Below are 15,643 nucleotides of genomic sequence, written 5' to 3' on the forward strand. Positions count from 1 at the left end.
GATTTTCCCTTTCCTGAGGCTTCAGGGTGAGAGGTCAGGGCAGGTGTGGGCGTGGGTGGCCCAGATTTCCTCTGCCTTCCAGCTTTGCTTCTGTGCATGCTCTGCCCAAGGCTCAATTCCCAGAAGTGGGAGTGTTCATTCTCACTAAGCCCAAAGCAAGTTTCAGCAGCAGTGTGCCTTCTTCACCATCTCCTTCCATTCTCCCATTTTGCCCTCTACTCAAACTCAGAGCGGGATTTTTGTGCCATCTGTTTTGCAAGTTAATTTCTTTTCTGATTACTTACCATGAACCCCCATCTTCCTAAATAAAGTTCTTCTGCCTCTTTCCCCGCTCTACTCCACTTTTCCCTTAACCATGGTAAGAACTGCAAACCCACGACCACACTGAGAACAGCACAATGCAGCATTATGACTTGTGTGTATTTGATGCCCTCCCTCCCATCTGTAACACACATACTTGTACACCCATTGGGAGCTTCCACCTTTTGAGAACAGGGCACATAGCTCACTCCTGTTCGTGTGTTCTGCTTGCCTCCTTTACCAGGTGCACAGTGTGGGTTGATTTGGGCTACTAAATTGAAGAAAAACAAGAAAAAAGGAATAAGGCACCAATGGTGGCATTTAAAATGCCAGTGACCACCCCGTAGGTGCACTCCTCAAGGTTAACAGTAATTTGTCCTATCCGACTTCTTCTTCCTCTACCCTCTACTAAGCACATGCTATTATACCAGGTACCTCCCGCAGCACATCTCATTTATTACTCAGTTTGAGGGGTAGGTGTTATTTCATAAAAGAACAAACTATGACTCAAGAAGACTGACAAGTGAGCAAGTCATGGACTAGGCTTCAGACGCAGGTCTGTCTGACTCCATAGCCCAAGCCAGTAACTGCGCCACTGCTCCCTCCTGCCTCCTTCAGGTGGAGTCTCCAACAGCCGAGGCAAGCTGGTCAGTGCAGACTGCCCATGGGCTAGCACAAACCAGACAAGGGGATGCATGCATCCAGGCCAGAATCTTGTTTCCTCTCTGACAGTGAAGGGTACATTCACCCCCAAACCCTGCCCCACTGCTTCTCTGCTCTTGTCTCTTAATATGCTTCCTGCAAACAAAAGTTGTGCTTGCTTGCTAAAAAATTTCAAACACTTTGGAAATGCATAAAGTAAACATAAAAATTAACCCCTTACCTAAATGCTTCCTTGCCTATCTCCACTACTCAGAAATGACATTTATTTATTTAATTCTAAATTATTTTCTTTCATTTTAAGTTCTGAGATACTTGTGCAGTTACATAGGTAAACGTGTGCCATGGTGGTTTGCTGGACCTACCAACCCATCACCTAGGTATAAAGTTCAGCATGCATTAGCTATTTATCCTGATACTCTTCCTTCCCCAACACATCTCTGACAGGCCCCAGTGTGTGTGTTTCCCTCTCTGTGCCCATGTGTTCTCATTGTTGAACTCTCATAAGTGAGAACTTATAAGTGAGAACATGCAGTGTTTGGTTTTCTGTTCCCACGTTAGTTTGCTGAGGATAATGGCTTCCAGCTCCATCCATGTCCATACAAAGGGCATGTTCTCAGTCCTTTTTATGGCCGCATAGTATTCCATGGTGTATATGTACCACATTTTCTTTATCCAGTCTGTCATTGATGGGCATTTGGGTTGATTCCACGTCTTTGCTATTGTGAATAGTGCTGCAATGAACATACATGTGCAAGTATCTTTATAATAGAATGATTTACATTCCTTTGGGACTATACCCAGTAATGGGATTGCTGGGTCAAATGGTATTTCTGGGTCCTTGAGGGATTGCCACACTGTCTTCCACAATGGTTGAACTAATTTACGTTCCCATCAACAGTGTAAAAGTGTTCTTATTTCTCCACAGCCTCATCAGCATCTGTTGTTTCTTGAAATTTAAAAATCTCCATTCTGACTGGCATGAGATGGTATCTCATTGTGGTTTTGATTTGCATTTCCCTAATGATTGGTGATGTGGAGCATTTTTTTATATGTTTGTTGGCCGCATAAATGTCCTCTTTTGAGAAGTGCCTGTTCACATCGTTTGCCCACTTTATAATGGGGTTGATTGTTTTTTTCTTGTAAATTTGTTTAAGTTCTTTGTAGATTCTGGATATTAGACCTTTTTCAGATGGATAGATTGCAAAAATTTTCTCCCATTCTATAGGTCATTTGTTTACTGTGATGACAGCTTCTTTTGCTGTACAGAAGCTCTTTAAATTAGATCCTATTTGTCAATTTTTGCTTTTGTTGCAATTACTTTCAATGTTTTTGTCATGAAATCTTTTCTCATGCCTATGTCCTGAATGGTATTGCCTAGATTTTCTTCTAGGGTGTTTATAGTCTTAGGTTTTACATTTAAGTCTTTAATCCATCTTGAGTTAATTTTTGTATAAGGTGTAAGGAAGGGGTCCAGTTTCAATCTTCTGCATATGGCTAGCCAGTTCTCCCAGCACCATTTATTAAACAGGAAATCCTTTCCCCCTTGCTTGTTTTTGTCAGATTTGTCAAAGATCAGATGATTGTAGATGTACAGTCTTATTTCTAAATTCTCTATTCTGTTCCATTGGTCTGTGTGTCTGTTTTTTGTACCAGTGCCATGCTGTTTTAGTTATTGTAGCCTTGTAGTATAGTTTGAAGTCAGGTAGTGTGATGCCTCCAGCTTTGGTCTTTTTGCTTATGATTGTCTTAGCTATATGGGCTCTTTTTTTGTTCCATATAAATTTTAAAGTAGTTTTTTCTAATTCTGTGAAAAATATCAATGGTAGTTTAATGAGAATAGCATTGACTCTATAAATTACTTTGGGCAGTATGGCCATTGCCATTTTCACAATATTGATTCTTCCTATCCATGAGCATGGAATGTTTTTCCATTTGTTTGTGTCCTCTCTGATTTCCTTGAGCAGTGGTTTGTAGTTCTCCTTGAAAAGGTTCGTCACTTCCCTTGTTAACTGTATTCCTAGGTATCTTATTCTCTTTGTAGCAGTTGTGAATGGGAGTTCATTCATGATTTAGTTCTCTGCTTGTCTATTGTTGGTGTATAGGAATGCTTGTGAGTTTTGCACATTGATTCTGCATCCTGAGACTTTGCCAAAGTTGCTTATCAGCTTAAGAAGCTTTTGGGCTGAGACAATGGGGTTTTCTAGTTATAGGATCATGTAGAAATGACATTTATTATGATGTGGTGTGTTCTCACATATTGTGTGCGTGTGTGTGTGTGTGTGTGTGTGTGCGCTTTGTAGATATACATAAAGATATATCACTTTTTTTTTTTGAGATGGAGTCTCACTCTGTCACCCAGGCTGGAGTGCAGTGGCATGATCTCAGCTCACTGCAACCTCTGTCTCCCAGGTTCAAGTGATTGTTGTTCCTCAGCCTCCTGAGTAGCTGGGATTACAGGCGTGCACCACCACACCTGGCTAATTGTTGTATTTTTAGCAGAGATGGGGTTTCACAATGTTGGCCAGGCTGGCCTTGAACTCCTGAACTCTGGTCATCCACCTGCCTCCCCAAAGTGCTGGGATTACAGGCATAAGCCACCATGCCCGGCTGATATATCAACTTAAAAAGCACAAACATGGAGTTATGTTATCTAAAAATATTTCTGTATTTACTTTTCAAACTCCATAATATATTATGAATAACTTTTCACTTCACTGCATAGCTATAGCTCAATCTCAAACTTTTAGTAGATGTATAATATTCCACAAACCATGGAATCAAAATACAAATTTACACCTGAAAGCACAAATAAAGCTTTTTTTTATTTAAAGCAGGTATAATTTTTGTGTGGTTGTGGTGACATAACAGGGAAACAATTATTCTTAGGGTTAGTTCTACCCAATTTGAGTTCACCTTAAAGAGGCATAAAGTCACACAATTTATTTCAACAATTCACCTGCTGATGACATTTGGTTTGTCTACAATTTTCCATTACTACGTATAATCCTGCAATGACTATTGCTGAACATGCAACATAAAATTTAGATGTATTAATGGAGGCCCACCCACTTCAAATTCCAGTTGTCTGTGACTCTTCCCCATTCAGTCATGGGCAAGCCCTGCTTCTAGAAGGGATGCATAAAGGAAATGCAGGGAACAAAGAATCAAGGTTTTGACCACTTAAATGTCTAAATAAGGTCTTAAAACTCAGTGTTGAGAAAATAGTCTTGAAAATCAAGGCTTTTAATTTGCTAGAGCATGGCTTTTTTGTGTGCATAATAAAAAGAGTGTTTTTAGTTTCAAAAGTTTTAGCACCAAAGAATCAAGGCATAAAGCTTAAGCCAGGGGTGTCCAATATTTTGGCGTCCCTGGGCCACATTGGAAGAAAAAAAATTGTCCTGGGACACACATAAAACACACTAATACTTATGATAGCTGATGAGCTGAAAAAAATTAAAATATTAAAAATAAAGAGACACATTTCATATATTATTTCTGTCAAACAGTCCTGTTGCATATAAAGGCAACTCTTACAAGCTTTATCAAATTGATTGGGGTCAGCACTGCCCAACTCAAAACTTACCCTACTTATCCTTTCCTTTTAGAATGTAAACAAATAGGTTTTAATTTTAATTCAATATTTCACAAAGTAAAAATATCATGATTCCCTTTATGTAGAATGAATGGCCTATCTTTATTGGCATTACTTTGCTGGATTTGTTTTTTTTTATTCTTCTTTATTTAAGTTGACTGAGGGAAGTCCTTAAAACTGCACAAGATGAATCTGGCTTTTTCCAAAAACTCAGAGTTCCAAAAAATATTTGTTCAAGTAAGTCAGGGCCTCTGAGTCAGGCAACCTTGCACACTAAAATGGCTGAAAGAGCAAAGGCTGTTTTGCCCTAGTAAAATAAAAAATTAGAAGACAGTAGCCCATAGTGATTGCCCAGTAGCAGATAGCTGACAGCCCAGAAAAGAAATATTTGCTTTCACCATTATTAGAAGTTAGAAAAAGCAAATCAATCTATCAAGAAACTTTCTCCTGCATTTCACTTAGAAGCAAGTCCAGATCTTTCTTCAAATCAGCTTGGTACAAGTAATGAGCCCTATTTGTAGTATAATATTATTTTTACTATATGTACTGCTGGACTGGATTTGATTATGTTTTGTACTTACATTAATACATATGGACTTTATAAAGAAATTGAGTTATATATAAACACTGTACATATGTGTATAAATACTGTATATATGTGTAATATGTATACTATTTATACAATATAACTTATTTTTGAATAGTTGATAGAATTCACCCATAAAACTCTGAAGGCCAGGTGCCTTTGGGGAGAGGAGAGGAGTTTTGATCTGATGTTTGTTCTGTTTTTAGAACATCTTTAAAATTTTCTTCTGTGGCCTTGATTGTCTTGAAGGTTTTTGCTTCTGGAGTAAATGTTGATAGCTGTATTTTGCTTAGAAATGTATCCACTTTACTGAGATTTTTCACATACATAACCGCACTGTTGATTCTACAAATTCCTAGATGTTAAGTGAAGAAAAGACATCAATAATGCTCCATTGGTAACCTCTGTGTTGTTCATGAATTTTTCTAGTTGTTCATGAATTTTTCTAGTTGTTCATGAATTTTTCTAGCAGGAGATACCTACACTCAGATGCCCAGGCTCATATTATGCTTGGACACCTGCACATCTACCTTCCTTTGTGCCAGACTTCAAGACTTGCTCAGTCTTACCGTCAGTTGCTGAGCCGTGAAGGGGAATTCAGGGAACACTTTTTTTTTTTTTCTGGTTACTAAAGATTTTTCAGTTGTGAATAATCGGAAGTATGACCATTGATTTGGGGAATTATTTCCCAACAGGTCAAGGGTAACAACAATGACAAGAAATCCATAACTTCAATTTTCATGGTCTAGAGCTACTTATACCAAGGAATTTCCAATACCAGCAAAGCACAGAGTACTATTTGCACAAGCACTGGGGAAAACCCAGTGCTTTCTACACTGGCAGATTTATTTGCAGAGACACAGGCATTTTTTCCAGGGTGGCTGCCAAACTATCTCCTGAGCCTGTCTAGCTAGCACCTGGGAGACTCAGCAGGGGGCTTTGCAAATAATACCCTCCCCTTTGCCAGGATTGAGGCAGCCTAAGTGATTCTGTTTCAGTGTGTTATGGCACCTTAATCTTTCTGAGCTGTCCCACTCTTATTCTGGAGCCCAGGCAAGCATGGCTGGCGGAAGGTGTGGCCACAGCAGCTATAGGCCTGAGGCTGAACACAGGGGCCTGGGGAAATGGCAAGAGTGGGGCAGAAGTTTTTAGTTCCTGCTGCACTTCTGTGTTCTTCAAAATTTGAATGTCCTGGGAAGTTGGAATGGGTGTGGGTGTTTAAGCCCTTATAGATCACAACTTTAAACAACATGGCAAAGTAACTAAAACCACTGACTGGAAGAGAAGAAAGAGAACAGAGATTCAGTACAAACCAGGTGCCAGGCTCTGTGCTGTTTCCATGGTGCAAAAATAGTCTCTTTTTTAAAGGTTTATTATCATTTTATGTGTTATTATCTATTTTAATTTTCCTGTTCATCCTTAAAAATCTCTTACCCTACCCAATGAGAGTATTGAGTTGTGTTGTTGAGCAGAGAACTCCTTTCTTTAAATGAAGGTTTGGTAGAATTACTTGTTACTTAATACTCCCATTCATACATAGAAATCTGTTTTATCTTACTCAAAAAGATCACTGTTTTAAGCAGAGAACTCTTTATATTAAATGAATATTTTATTATACCTCAATATAAAGATGAAGCTCCTTTTGTTGAGGTCCTAATCTGGTGGCCCCTGAGATAATAACCACATTTCTCTAGAGATCTGGGGAATAAAAGCCACTGAGTTAGGTTATCTCTGAAATATCTTCAGTGATAATAATTTTTCTTTGGAACCAGAAAAACAAATCAGCCTTTAGTGGAGAAGTGTGCCTCCTCCTGTGAGTTCTTATGAATGATTTTTGGGGAGATGTAGAAGGACTCTATGATTATGGGCAGGAAGCCAGTCCTGGGGACGGAGGGGAAGGAGGCCTGGGAGACAGAAATGGCTTGACAGACCATACAGCCTTTTTGCAAGATGCAGCCAGGAGCGATACCATTCAAAAAGCCTGGCCTGATGTTTGGTGGGGAAGGCCTCCAGTCCATAATTACTTGCATTCAGGTGACATCAGACCTAATACAGAAGCAGTAAAAATGTATTCTTGTACACTGCATATCTTTTTATGAATGTACCATTGGTAAGAGAAACATATCAAGTCAGTGATATCTTAATATTAACTTTAGTAGACGGCTTGTTGCTGTGAACAGAGGGAGGGCTGGGGCAACCCAGGAGCACCAGATGCTTGACAAGAAGCAGAGACACTTACCCAAGAGAGAACCAGTCATAAACAGAGAGAGAAGGATCTAGAGTCACACTTGGCTATCTTCAGAATTTTGCCCTTGTCACTTAAATTGCCTTCTCACGAGAAGCAAAAACATCCTAGCACACCATTTTCTTGGCAGGTAGGAATCCTTGGCAGGTGAAAGTCAACATGGTGACCACACTGAATCTAGCAATCCTTTAGTTCTCATAATTATTTCAATTCTCCTGGGACACTGAAGCATTAAGTGACTTGCTTAGTTTTCTCCGGGTAGGCTGTGTAAAAAGTTTTAGAATTGAATGGATTGGAGACAGGTCTCCTAATACCCAAAGCAATACTCTCTTGATGACTTCTTTAGTTTCAAAAGCTACTATTTAGCTTTTTATCCCAATGTAAAGCCTCCCTCTACTACATGGTTATATCTTTGGTAAGGGAGTACAGCACAATTTATTTCTTTGTAATCTTTCATAAATTTACTTAGTTATTGTATGTGTTATTTTCTAAAATTGTATCTGCCATTTTCCTTTGTACACCCTTTTCTTATATTTTATGCCTTTTAAAATTCAGGAATGTTCATAGACCCCAGCATTTGGCAGTACATGACAAACATTTGATGTATTTCTATGACTTTTATTCAGGGGCATCTGTGTCTCACCTCTGCATGTATTAAATTAATTGTAAATATGTACTGATTTTTAGCCTTGCTTTTGAAGAAAAACATTAATTTTTAAAAATTAATGGAGATAAAAATGAATAAAACCAACCTTTTCTTTATTATGAGGTTGAGAAGCTTATACATTCAACTCTAAAGTGGGCACTGGTCACACTGAGATGCATGTGGAACAGGGTTTATGATGATGGCTCAGATCAGTGTTGAAGGTGGTGCATTTTATTCTAGACTAATGACGCCAGATGATTTAGAGTCACAAAAGTAGGGCTTGAAGGTATGTTTTTAATAAACCTCCTACCTGCTGTAACCTGTTAGTGATTTGGTGGCTATGGAAATTATCCAATCTGGCATAAAGCAGATAACTGTTAAGTACAAGAAGATGGAGGAGTCACTACATTCCTGCAAATGTCTTTTCTCTTCCAAGAAGAGACAGTGGAAGGAGGGAATTTTTTTTTTTTTCCGATCAGGGAATAACTATTTTGGCATAGAGGGATTTAAGTATGTGCTTTTGCACAATTTAGTTAGGAAGACTAGAATTTAAATATGTGGCATTGATAGAAAAAAGAGCTGAAAGTGGAAAAATGCTATCATCCTTTAACAAAGTTTTAATATTGCATTGACTCAGGCACCCTTGTGTCAACAGGGTCAAAATATAAAGTTTTCATCATTAAGGGGAAAGCAAAAGAAGAAATCAGAGATGATGAAGAGTCAGTCTGCAACAGCATGTACAGACACAAGTGAGGTACAGCTGCAGTGAATGGTGGATAATAGAGTCAATCTCAAATAGCAGGTGATTTCTGCTAGTTCCTCTTGTTCTTAATTTAAGAATAAAGGAGATATCATTTTAAAACAAAGTGAAATAGATAAAAAGAAATTTTCAATAGCCATAAAACTAATGCTCTTAGTATGGAACATGCTGCCAGCCATGTCAAGAGAAACATTTTAGAAAGGTTTTGAAAATTTACATTAGTACTTAGTTCTGAGTTCATCCAGAGTAAGAACAGTGCAAGCCCCAAATCCCCATATTTTAAGTAATATATTTGCCATTCTGTGACTTTTGGGAACATCTTTCCTTGTTCTTAGAATCATTCAACATTAACAATTGTTGAATTAAGAGTAAAATATTACTTTGAGCTAAAGCTTTTTTTTTTTTTTTTTTTTTAAGTTTCAGGGCTAAATAAAGTTAAGCCTGAAAGATGTTTCAGAGAGAGAAATCCAAGCAATTATTCCAAGCATCTAAAGTAAAAAAGGTTGTTTCTAGGAGTTGCACGTTAGGCTAACAGAATGAAGAATTGTAGTGAAAGAAAATCTCCATACTTGACATTACTGGCACAACTAGCCTACTGTCCTACAATTGGATACAGGTCCAAAAATTAAAAGTCACTCTTTCTTTAAGAAAATCAAACGGCACTGAGCTTGTAATGTATATTTTATTTTGCACAAGCTTGCATATATACTGCACATACATTCAGTTTAAGAGGAGATGGAAGGCACACAAGGCAATTGGACTACTGTATCCTTTAAGTGGTACAAAGCAAAAGGTAAAAGTTTGGAGAGTATACAAAAGCTTAAAACACACAAAGTAAAACCCCTTTCCCACCCTCCCCACAACAACTTTTTTTTTTCCTGTTTTAAAATTTAGTAGCTGCCAAACTAATTTTTTTAACTTTTCCTTTAAAATCAATTGTCTACTGCACCTTTTTATTTTCTTTTTAATATGGACAGGGAGTCTCATTGTGTTTATCATATCAATTAATATTACAGTACATCCTTGGTAATACAAAATTGTACACCTTCATCAAATAAATTAGGATAAATTAAACCAATAAATTATGCAAAGTCTTCAGAACAATAGACAACAACAAAAATTCACAATTGAAATTGCCTCTAGCTAAAAAAAAAACAAAAATCAAAAATTGACTTTATCAGTTCAGTTATTGTACTATATTCAAATCAAAGGGTCTTTATTACAAAAAAGAGCTTAATAATGCTATTTACAACATATTGCTAAATAATATAAAGGCAGTGTTTTGTCACGGTTTATACTATATACATATGAGAAATGGCTGGGACAATATTGAGGGAAGCCATGACCTTTGATTCTTCTAGGTAGCGCTGAGACCAATCCCAAATACATTTTTTTCTTAGTTCTAAATTTGAAGTGGTAATATACAATTTTAAAATATTTTCTCCCCATTTTTAGGGGAATTGAATATTTAGAAAAATACAGAATGAATACGTTTTCACAAAAGAAGGTAAGCTTGTTTGCCTTTTCTGCTTATATTTGTGCATTTTGAGGGGGTGTCAGATTTGAGAGAGGGCTCAGTTGAAAAGACTCAAAGTCCAGACACTTCCACATTCTGTTATATTCTTAGAAGGATAATTATAAGAAGATGCAAAGGTTAAATACCAGTTTTGATCCCAGCTCTGAATATGAGCATTTTAGCTTTAGTTTTATAGATGGTTTACAACCAACAGATCTACAGAAAACAAAACTGCATTTCCTTCAACATAACATTTAAGTGCAATACGGTAACTGCTTACTCATATAAACCAGTTACATTTTTTAAGGGGAGCTTTTTGAAAACAATGCTTCTTGTAAATTTGCAAACACAGAGTTTGTACCAGAAGGAAACATTTGTACTATTCACACCAATGAATACGCTATAATATACATGGCAAAGAGATTTTTGCACTGTCTTCACATATACACTGCTTCTTTCAGGGGAGTCTGTAAACTACTCTTTCTTTCATAAATTTATGATTGTTCCTGGAGGACATCCTATTTTTTAAAGTCCCCAAATCATTAGCTTTATGACTGTGTGTGTGTGTGTGTGTGTGTGTGTGTGTGTGTGTGTGTATATGCGCACATGCGCGCATGGGAAGGGGGGGTGTTACTTACTAAATGTCTTCATGTACATAGAAAAAGAAATTTCATAAATTTACAGAAACTGCATTACCCTTGCCCTTGACATCTGATAAAAGAGATTGTTAACTTTTAAAAGGAGAGAGCAGGATTTTCAAGAATGCTTTCAACTGTCTATACAGTCACTGTAGTGTTCCTAGTAAATTCAACAGATGTCGTGAGAATGTAGTTATTTATTAAAATCTCATGTCTTACATAATGACAGCCATGAGGTTAAATATTTACATTGCTTTATAAAAGTTCCCCTCTTGCTTTAGTGTTTCTGTTTTGCTTTTTTTTTTGTTGTTTTAAATTTTTTTAAATGATATTCACCCACATCCCTAGTACAGTAACAAAGATTCTGCAAACATAAAACACTTTAATTAAATAATACTCGGAGGCACAAAGCAAACTTCAGGAATATGTGGGTGAACGTTTACTTAAATAATTACTACATTCTAACATCTTCCACGTGTTTTACCATTTAATGTGAAACGTCCTCATTAAACAGCCAGAGATACAGTAAGAATTAAATGTTTTGTTGCAAATAGAACATTCTTTTCACAAAACATAACAAATGTCTAAAATAGGTTCTTAAATCTAGATAGGAAAAGGTAAGCTTTCCACTTCACACGCATATATATATATGTATATTTTTACATGTGTGTATATGTGTGTATGTGATTTTATGTTCACACATCTGCGCACACATATATAGCACATGGTATGAAATATTGCTTCTATACTACTTTTCATTAGGCTAAGAAAACACAAGATTTGCACCACAGTTACAAAAAATTGGCTTCTACAAGAATTTTCAAAACTCGAATGCTGCTCAAACAATTGAGGAAAAAATAATTTGCGGTATCAAACTGTTCTAAAAATTCTCTTCTTCAAAAACGTATTCTCCCGCTTTGTTTTAAAAAGACACAAAATATGCATAGCTATCAACGTTATGTCAAACAGCCAGAAAAAAAATCTAGTGTTTATTGCAGCTGTAGTAATTGGAAATAAAGTCAAAAAGATGAAATCGAAAGCCACAGAAGGCACAAGAACAATTGTACTTGTTGGGAAAAAACTGGTATTTTGAAGGATTTTTTAAAATCCCCCCCGCTGGTGCATTTTAGGTCTAGGCACAGACTATAACCTCAAGCGTATACGCAAAAATAATTTAGGGTTAGCAGAAAATAAGTGGTAGTGTGGTTTTTCAACATGGACTTTAGACTTTTTTTTTTCTTTTCCTATGTAAACTGTCCCTCATCCTCACCCTCCCACCATAGAAAGTTAACTTTCTCCCAAGTAGCCAATTTTCACTTGGTGAGAGTTGAGCTAAGATTTGAAAGATGGTGATTTAAAAAAAAAAAATCCAACTGTTAAATAGGAATTTGGAGAGACAGGCTTTTGTCATTTTCCAATGCACTTGGGAGGCACAAGATTTCGATTGTAAAAGGGAAAACCACCGGAAAGCATAGTGATAAAGTTCTATTTTCAGAACAAAGAGGTGAGTTTATCCTCATGCTGCAATTTCTACTCTGAAATAATTTCTATGCCTCAGTGAACATTGAGAGGATATTATCAGTAGATAAGGGCATCAACATTTGGTTGTGAACACACACTTTTGCTTAATTTGTCTATTTAAATTAGAAAGGGAGGGGAAAATAATACTAAAAAAATCCAAATAAGTCTGGAATCAATATTGAACTCGCCCCAGATCAAAAAGATATCTAGCATTCTGTCTACATAGGTTAATACACTACAGCTTTGCCTTTTACCTTGCAAATGGCAACACAAAGTTGATATGAATTACATGGAACAGCAAAAACCCAGTGGCACACTGACACGAACAAGGACTGCCATCCTCTTTTAAAACAAAGCCAGTCAGAAAAGTGTGACCACAAGTTGGGATTACTTCCCTATTTTGTGCTGATGGAATTTTTCCTTCCCACTTTATTCCAATGTCATGATTATCCAAACTGCTTTTTTTTAAAGCAAGAGAGAAAAATAACAAATTGGATCTAATGACTCTGTGCATTAGTAGAGTGTGAGCTGGGAGATGTGTGAGGCCGCGGGTGCAGAGTGAGGTGGCTGGTGCCCCAGCCCGTGTGGCTGTACCCTCTGTCTACACTGCGAGGCCCTGTTAGTCCCCTGGATGGTGCAGGGCATCATAGGACTGCACCATTTAATTTAAAGTCAGCAGGTTTTAAGGCTTTGTGCTGACAATAATTGAGGTCATACATTCCTGTCCATCAGCAGAATTTATAAATGACGTTAAATTACAGCGATCGGGTCAGCTAGTCAGTCACATGGGTCAAGACCTGTATTCTCCAAAGTCAAATGTAATTCTTATTAAAGTTGAATTAAAAAATGGCATTTATGTTCTATATGTTCTAAATACCAGATTTGTTACTGTGTCATTTTAGGAGGTGTATATCAAATTACCTAAGGGGAAGGAGGGGTCTGGAAAACAGTTTTAGGATGAACAATGAATTCTTACTGCATCTGGACACAAAAACCCACCTAAGAAAAAAAGTGTGAATGCCATACGATTTTTTTCAATGCAAGTAGGGAACACTGTACATCATTGAAAAACAGGGAAAAATAAAAGGGAAAAAAAAGAGGAGAACCATGGAAGAAAGCATAAAATAGCAGCTAGCTTTCTTACGTGTGCTGGAATTGTGTCTTTTGGGTTAACCCCAAATTTTCCTATGCTATACACTCTTCTCACATTTTGGTCAATACTAGCTTCTGAATTGGAAGAGGCATTATCAATTGCTTTAAAATGTTATACCTAAAATGAAGAAACACTGAGTTAGACTGTCACCACTTTGCATACCCATCAGGATAGTGTGGAATTGCTTGTGAAAATATATGTGTTCCTCTTAGGAGATGACGATCAAGTCAGCTAATGGCTGTCAACAAACTTCTACTGTAGGCAAGAATTTTATGGCCAAGTTGGGCTTTCCTTTATTCCTTACTGGAAGGAAGTATTCAGAAAATAGTATTTTAGGGGAAAAAATTGTTAAGTAAACAGAATCCTTTTAAGCGTATAAACAAAGTTGAGCAGCGTAAATTGGAAACTTAGTGCCTTTTAGTATCTGAAGCAAAAATGATAACAAGTTATAGGATTTTTCTTTATGAAGAATGATGTAAGCTCACTTATGAAGAAGAACCTATTTTCAAGTTTAGAGAGGTGGCTACAAGACCAGGTATGAATTTCTAGTCTCATCTTGAGAGAGCTGGTTTTGTGCAAAATTGCTTTGCCTCCAGAAGAAACTGGTACGACTTTCAGAGTTTGCCTCTTTTCTTAGACAAGGCTTGAGGGTGATTATTTTTCTTTTTTAATTTGGCCTTTTGGGGTACTTTGGAAAAGTGAGCTGCTCATCTGTCATTGGAATCATTTTTAAACATGTAAGGAAAAGCTACTGATTGAGTTCAAACCAAACAAAATACTTAAATGTATGAAGTGGTTTCATTAAATTTTCAGACCTTCTTAGCAGTAGAAACAAGAGACACATCACTGTCTGTAGAGTTGTGCTGTGTCATGGGTTTTCCTCAGCCAACCGCCATTTGCAATAAGTCATCAATCAAGTGGATGCATCGTTAACAAATTCCCTTCATTGCTAATAGAGACTTTACACACGCCAACATTCTTTTTCCCTGAAAATTAACCCTATTTTAAGTGTCCAAATGTTAAGGGCCTTGGGCAAAAGTAAACTAAAGGCAGAAAGAAAACAACCATCCCCTTGCAATGGAAAACAAAAGAAAATGAGAGAAACGTGATGAGGAGGAATTACCAGCTGATTTCATAACATATCCATGCCTCCCATACACATATATATGAAATCAAAATCTAGACACATATAACTTGGACATCCAAAGGGGACTGCTACTCTTCATACATTCAAAAAGAGTTGTTGAAATTTCTACTCATGAAGCAGCTCTTGTAGGCAGTTCGGGGATTTGAAAATCTCAGGGACTTCACTATCCAGCTTGCAGATGACCTTGTATATGGCCTTCTTCCAGGAAGGATCAACATCTTTGCCTGCGATAATGGCATTGAAAAACTCCCGTAATGTGATCTGAGCAACTTCCAGGAATCTCTCTGGAACCTGCTGATACAAGGAGACAATGGCATTAATAAAGTTTTCAGTTTCAAGTCTACAGTTATTCCAAGGAAACTGAGCTAAGATCATTCTTGCAGAAAGGGGCTTACATGGCACCTGCATTTTCTAAAAATGGCTGGCTTCTATTCTTTTAATGTAAAGTCATTATATATAGAAGCATTGTGATGTGGGGTTGACAGCTTTGTTTTAAGAAGAGTGTATGAAAGATCCAACGCAGACCTATTGAAAAACTAGTATTTCATTGTGGATGTTAGGATAGGAATATGGGATGTGACTTTTGGGATTCCTCACTTTATTAAATAAGTGCTATCCAGAAGAAAGTCTCCAATTATTTTTTCAGAATTTGAATCCTATTTCCTTTTGATTGCCATTATGAAAACAAAATACGTTCTCAAAATAGAATAACAAATAGTTGGGCTTCTTTATAAATTAAACCCAAGCTTTAAATGAAGAAAATCTTCTAAAATCTCAGTTATCTGTTTGTCTCAGAGGATTGTTGACTCAGATGCTAAGTTGTATATTAATCTGCAATATAAAGTACTCTATATACATAAAGGAGTAAAATAATGA

The 15,643-nt window shown here is 37.0% G+C and overlaps 1 protein-coding gene across 5 annotated transcripts in view; it reads right to left on the reverse strand.

Moving 5' to 3' along the window:
* Nucleotides 1-9,455: 9,455 nt before the first annotated feature.
* Nucleotides 9,456-15,643, reverse strand: part of PROX1 (prospero homeobox 1) — a 52,790-nt gene continuing 46,602 nt past the window's right edge. For 3 of the 5 annotated variants that reach the window (XM_055108188.2, XM_055108193.2, XM_055108191.2), the window contains exon 5: nucleotides 9,456-15,061. In XM_055108188.2, the coding sequence (XP_054964163.1) occupies nucleotides 14,873-15,061 (189 nt within the window). In that variant the 3' untranslated portion in view covers nucleotides 9,456-14,872. The remainder of the gene's footprint in view (nucleotides 15,062-15,643) is intronic. The other 2 variants (XM_055108205.2, XM_055108199.2) reach the window with 1 other exon arrangement.

Source organism: Pan paniscus, chromosome 1, assembly GCF_029289425.2.
Source record: "Pan paniscus chromosome 1, NHGRI_mPanPan1-v2.0_pri, whole genome shotgun sequence".
NCBI lineage: Eukaryota > Metazoa > Chordata > Mammalia > Primates > Hominidae > Pan > Pan paniscus.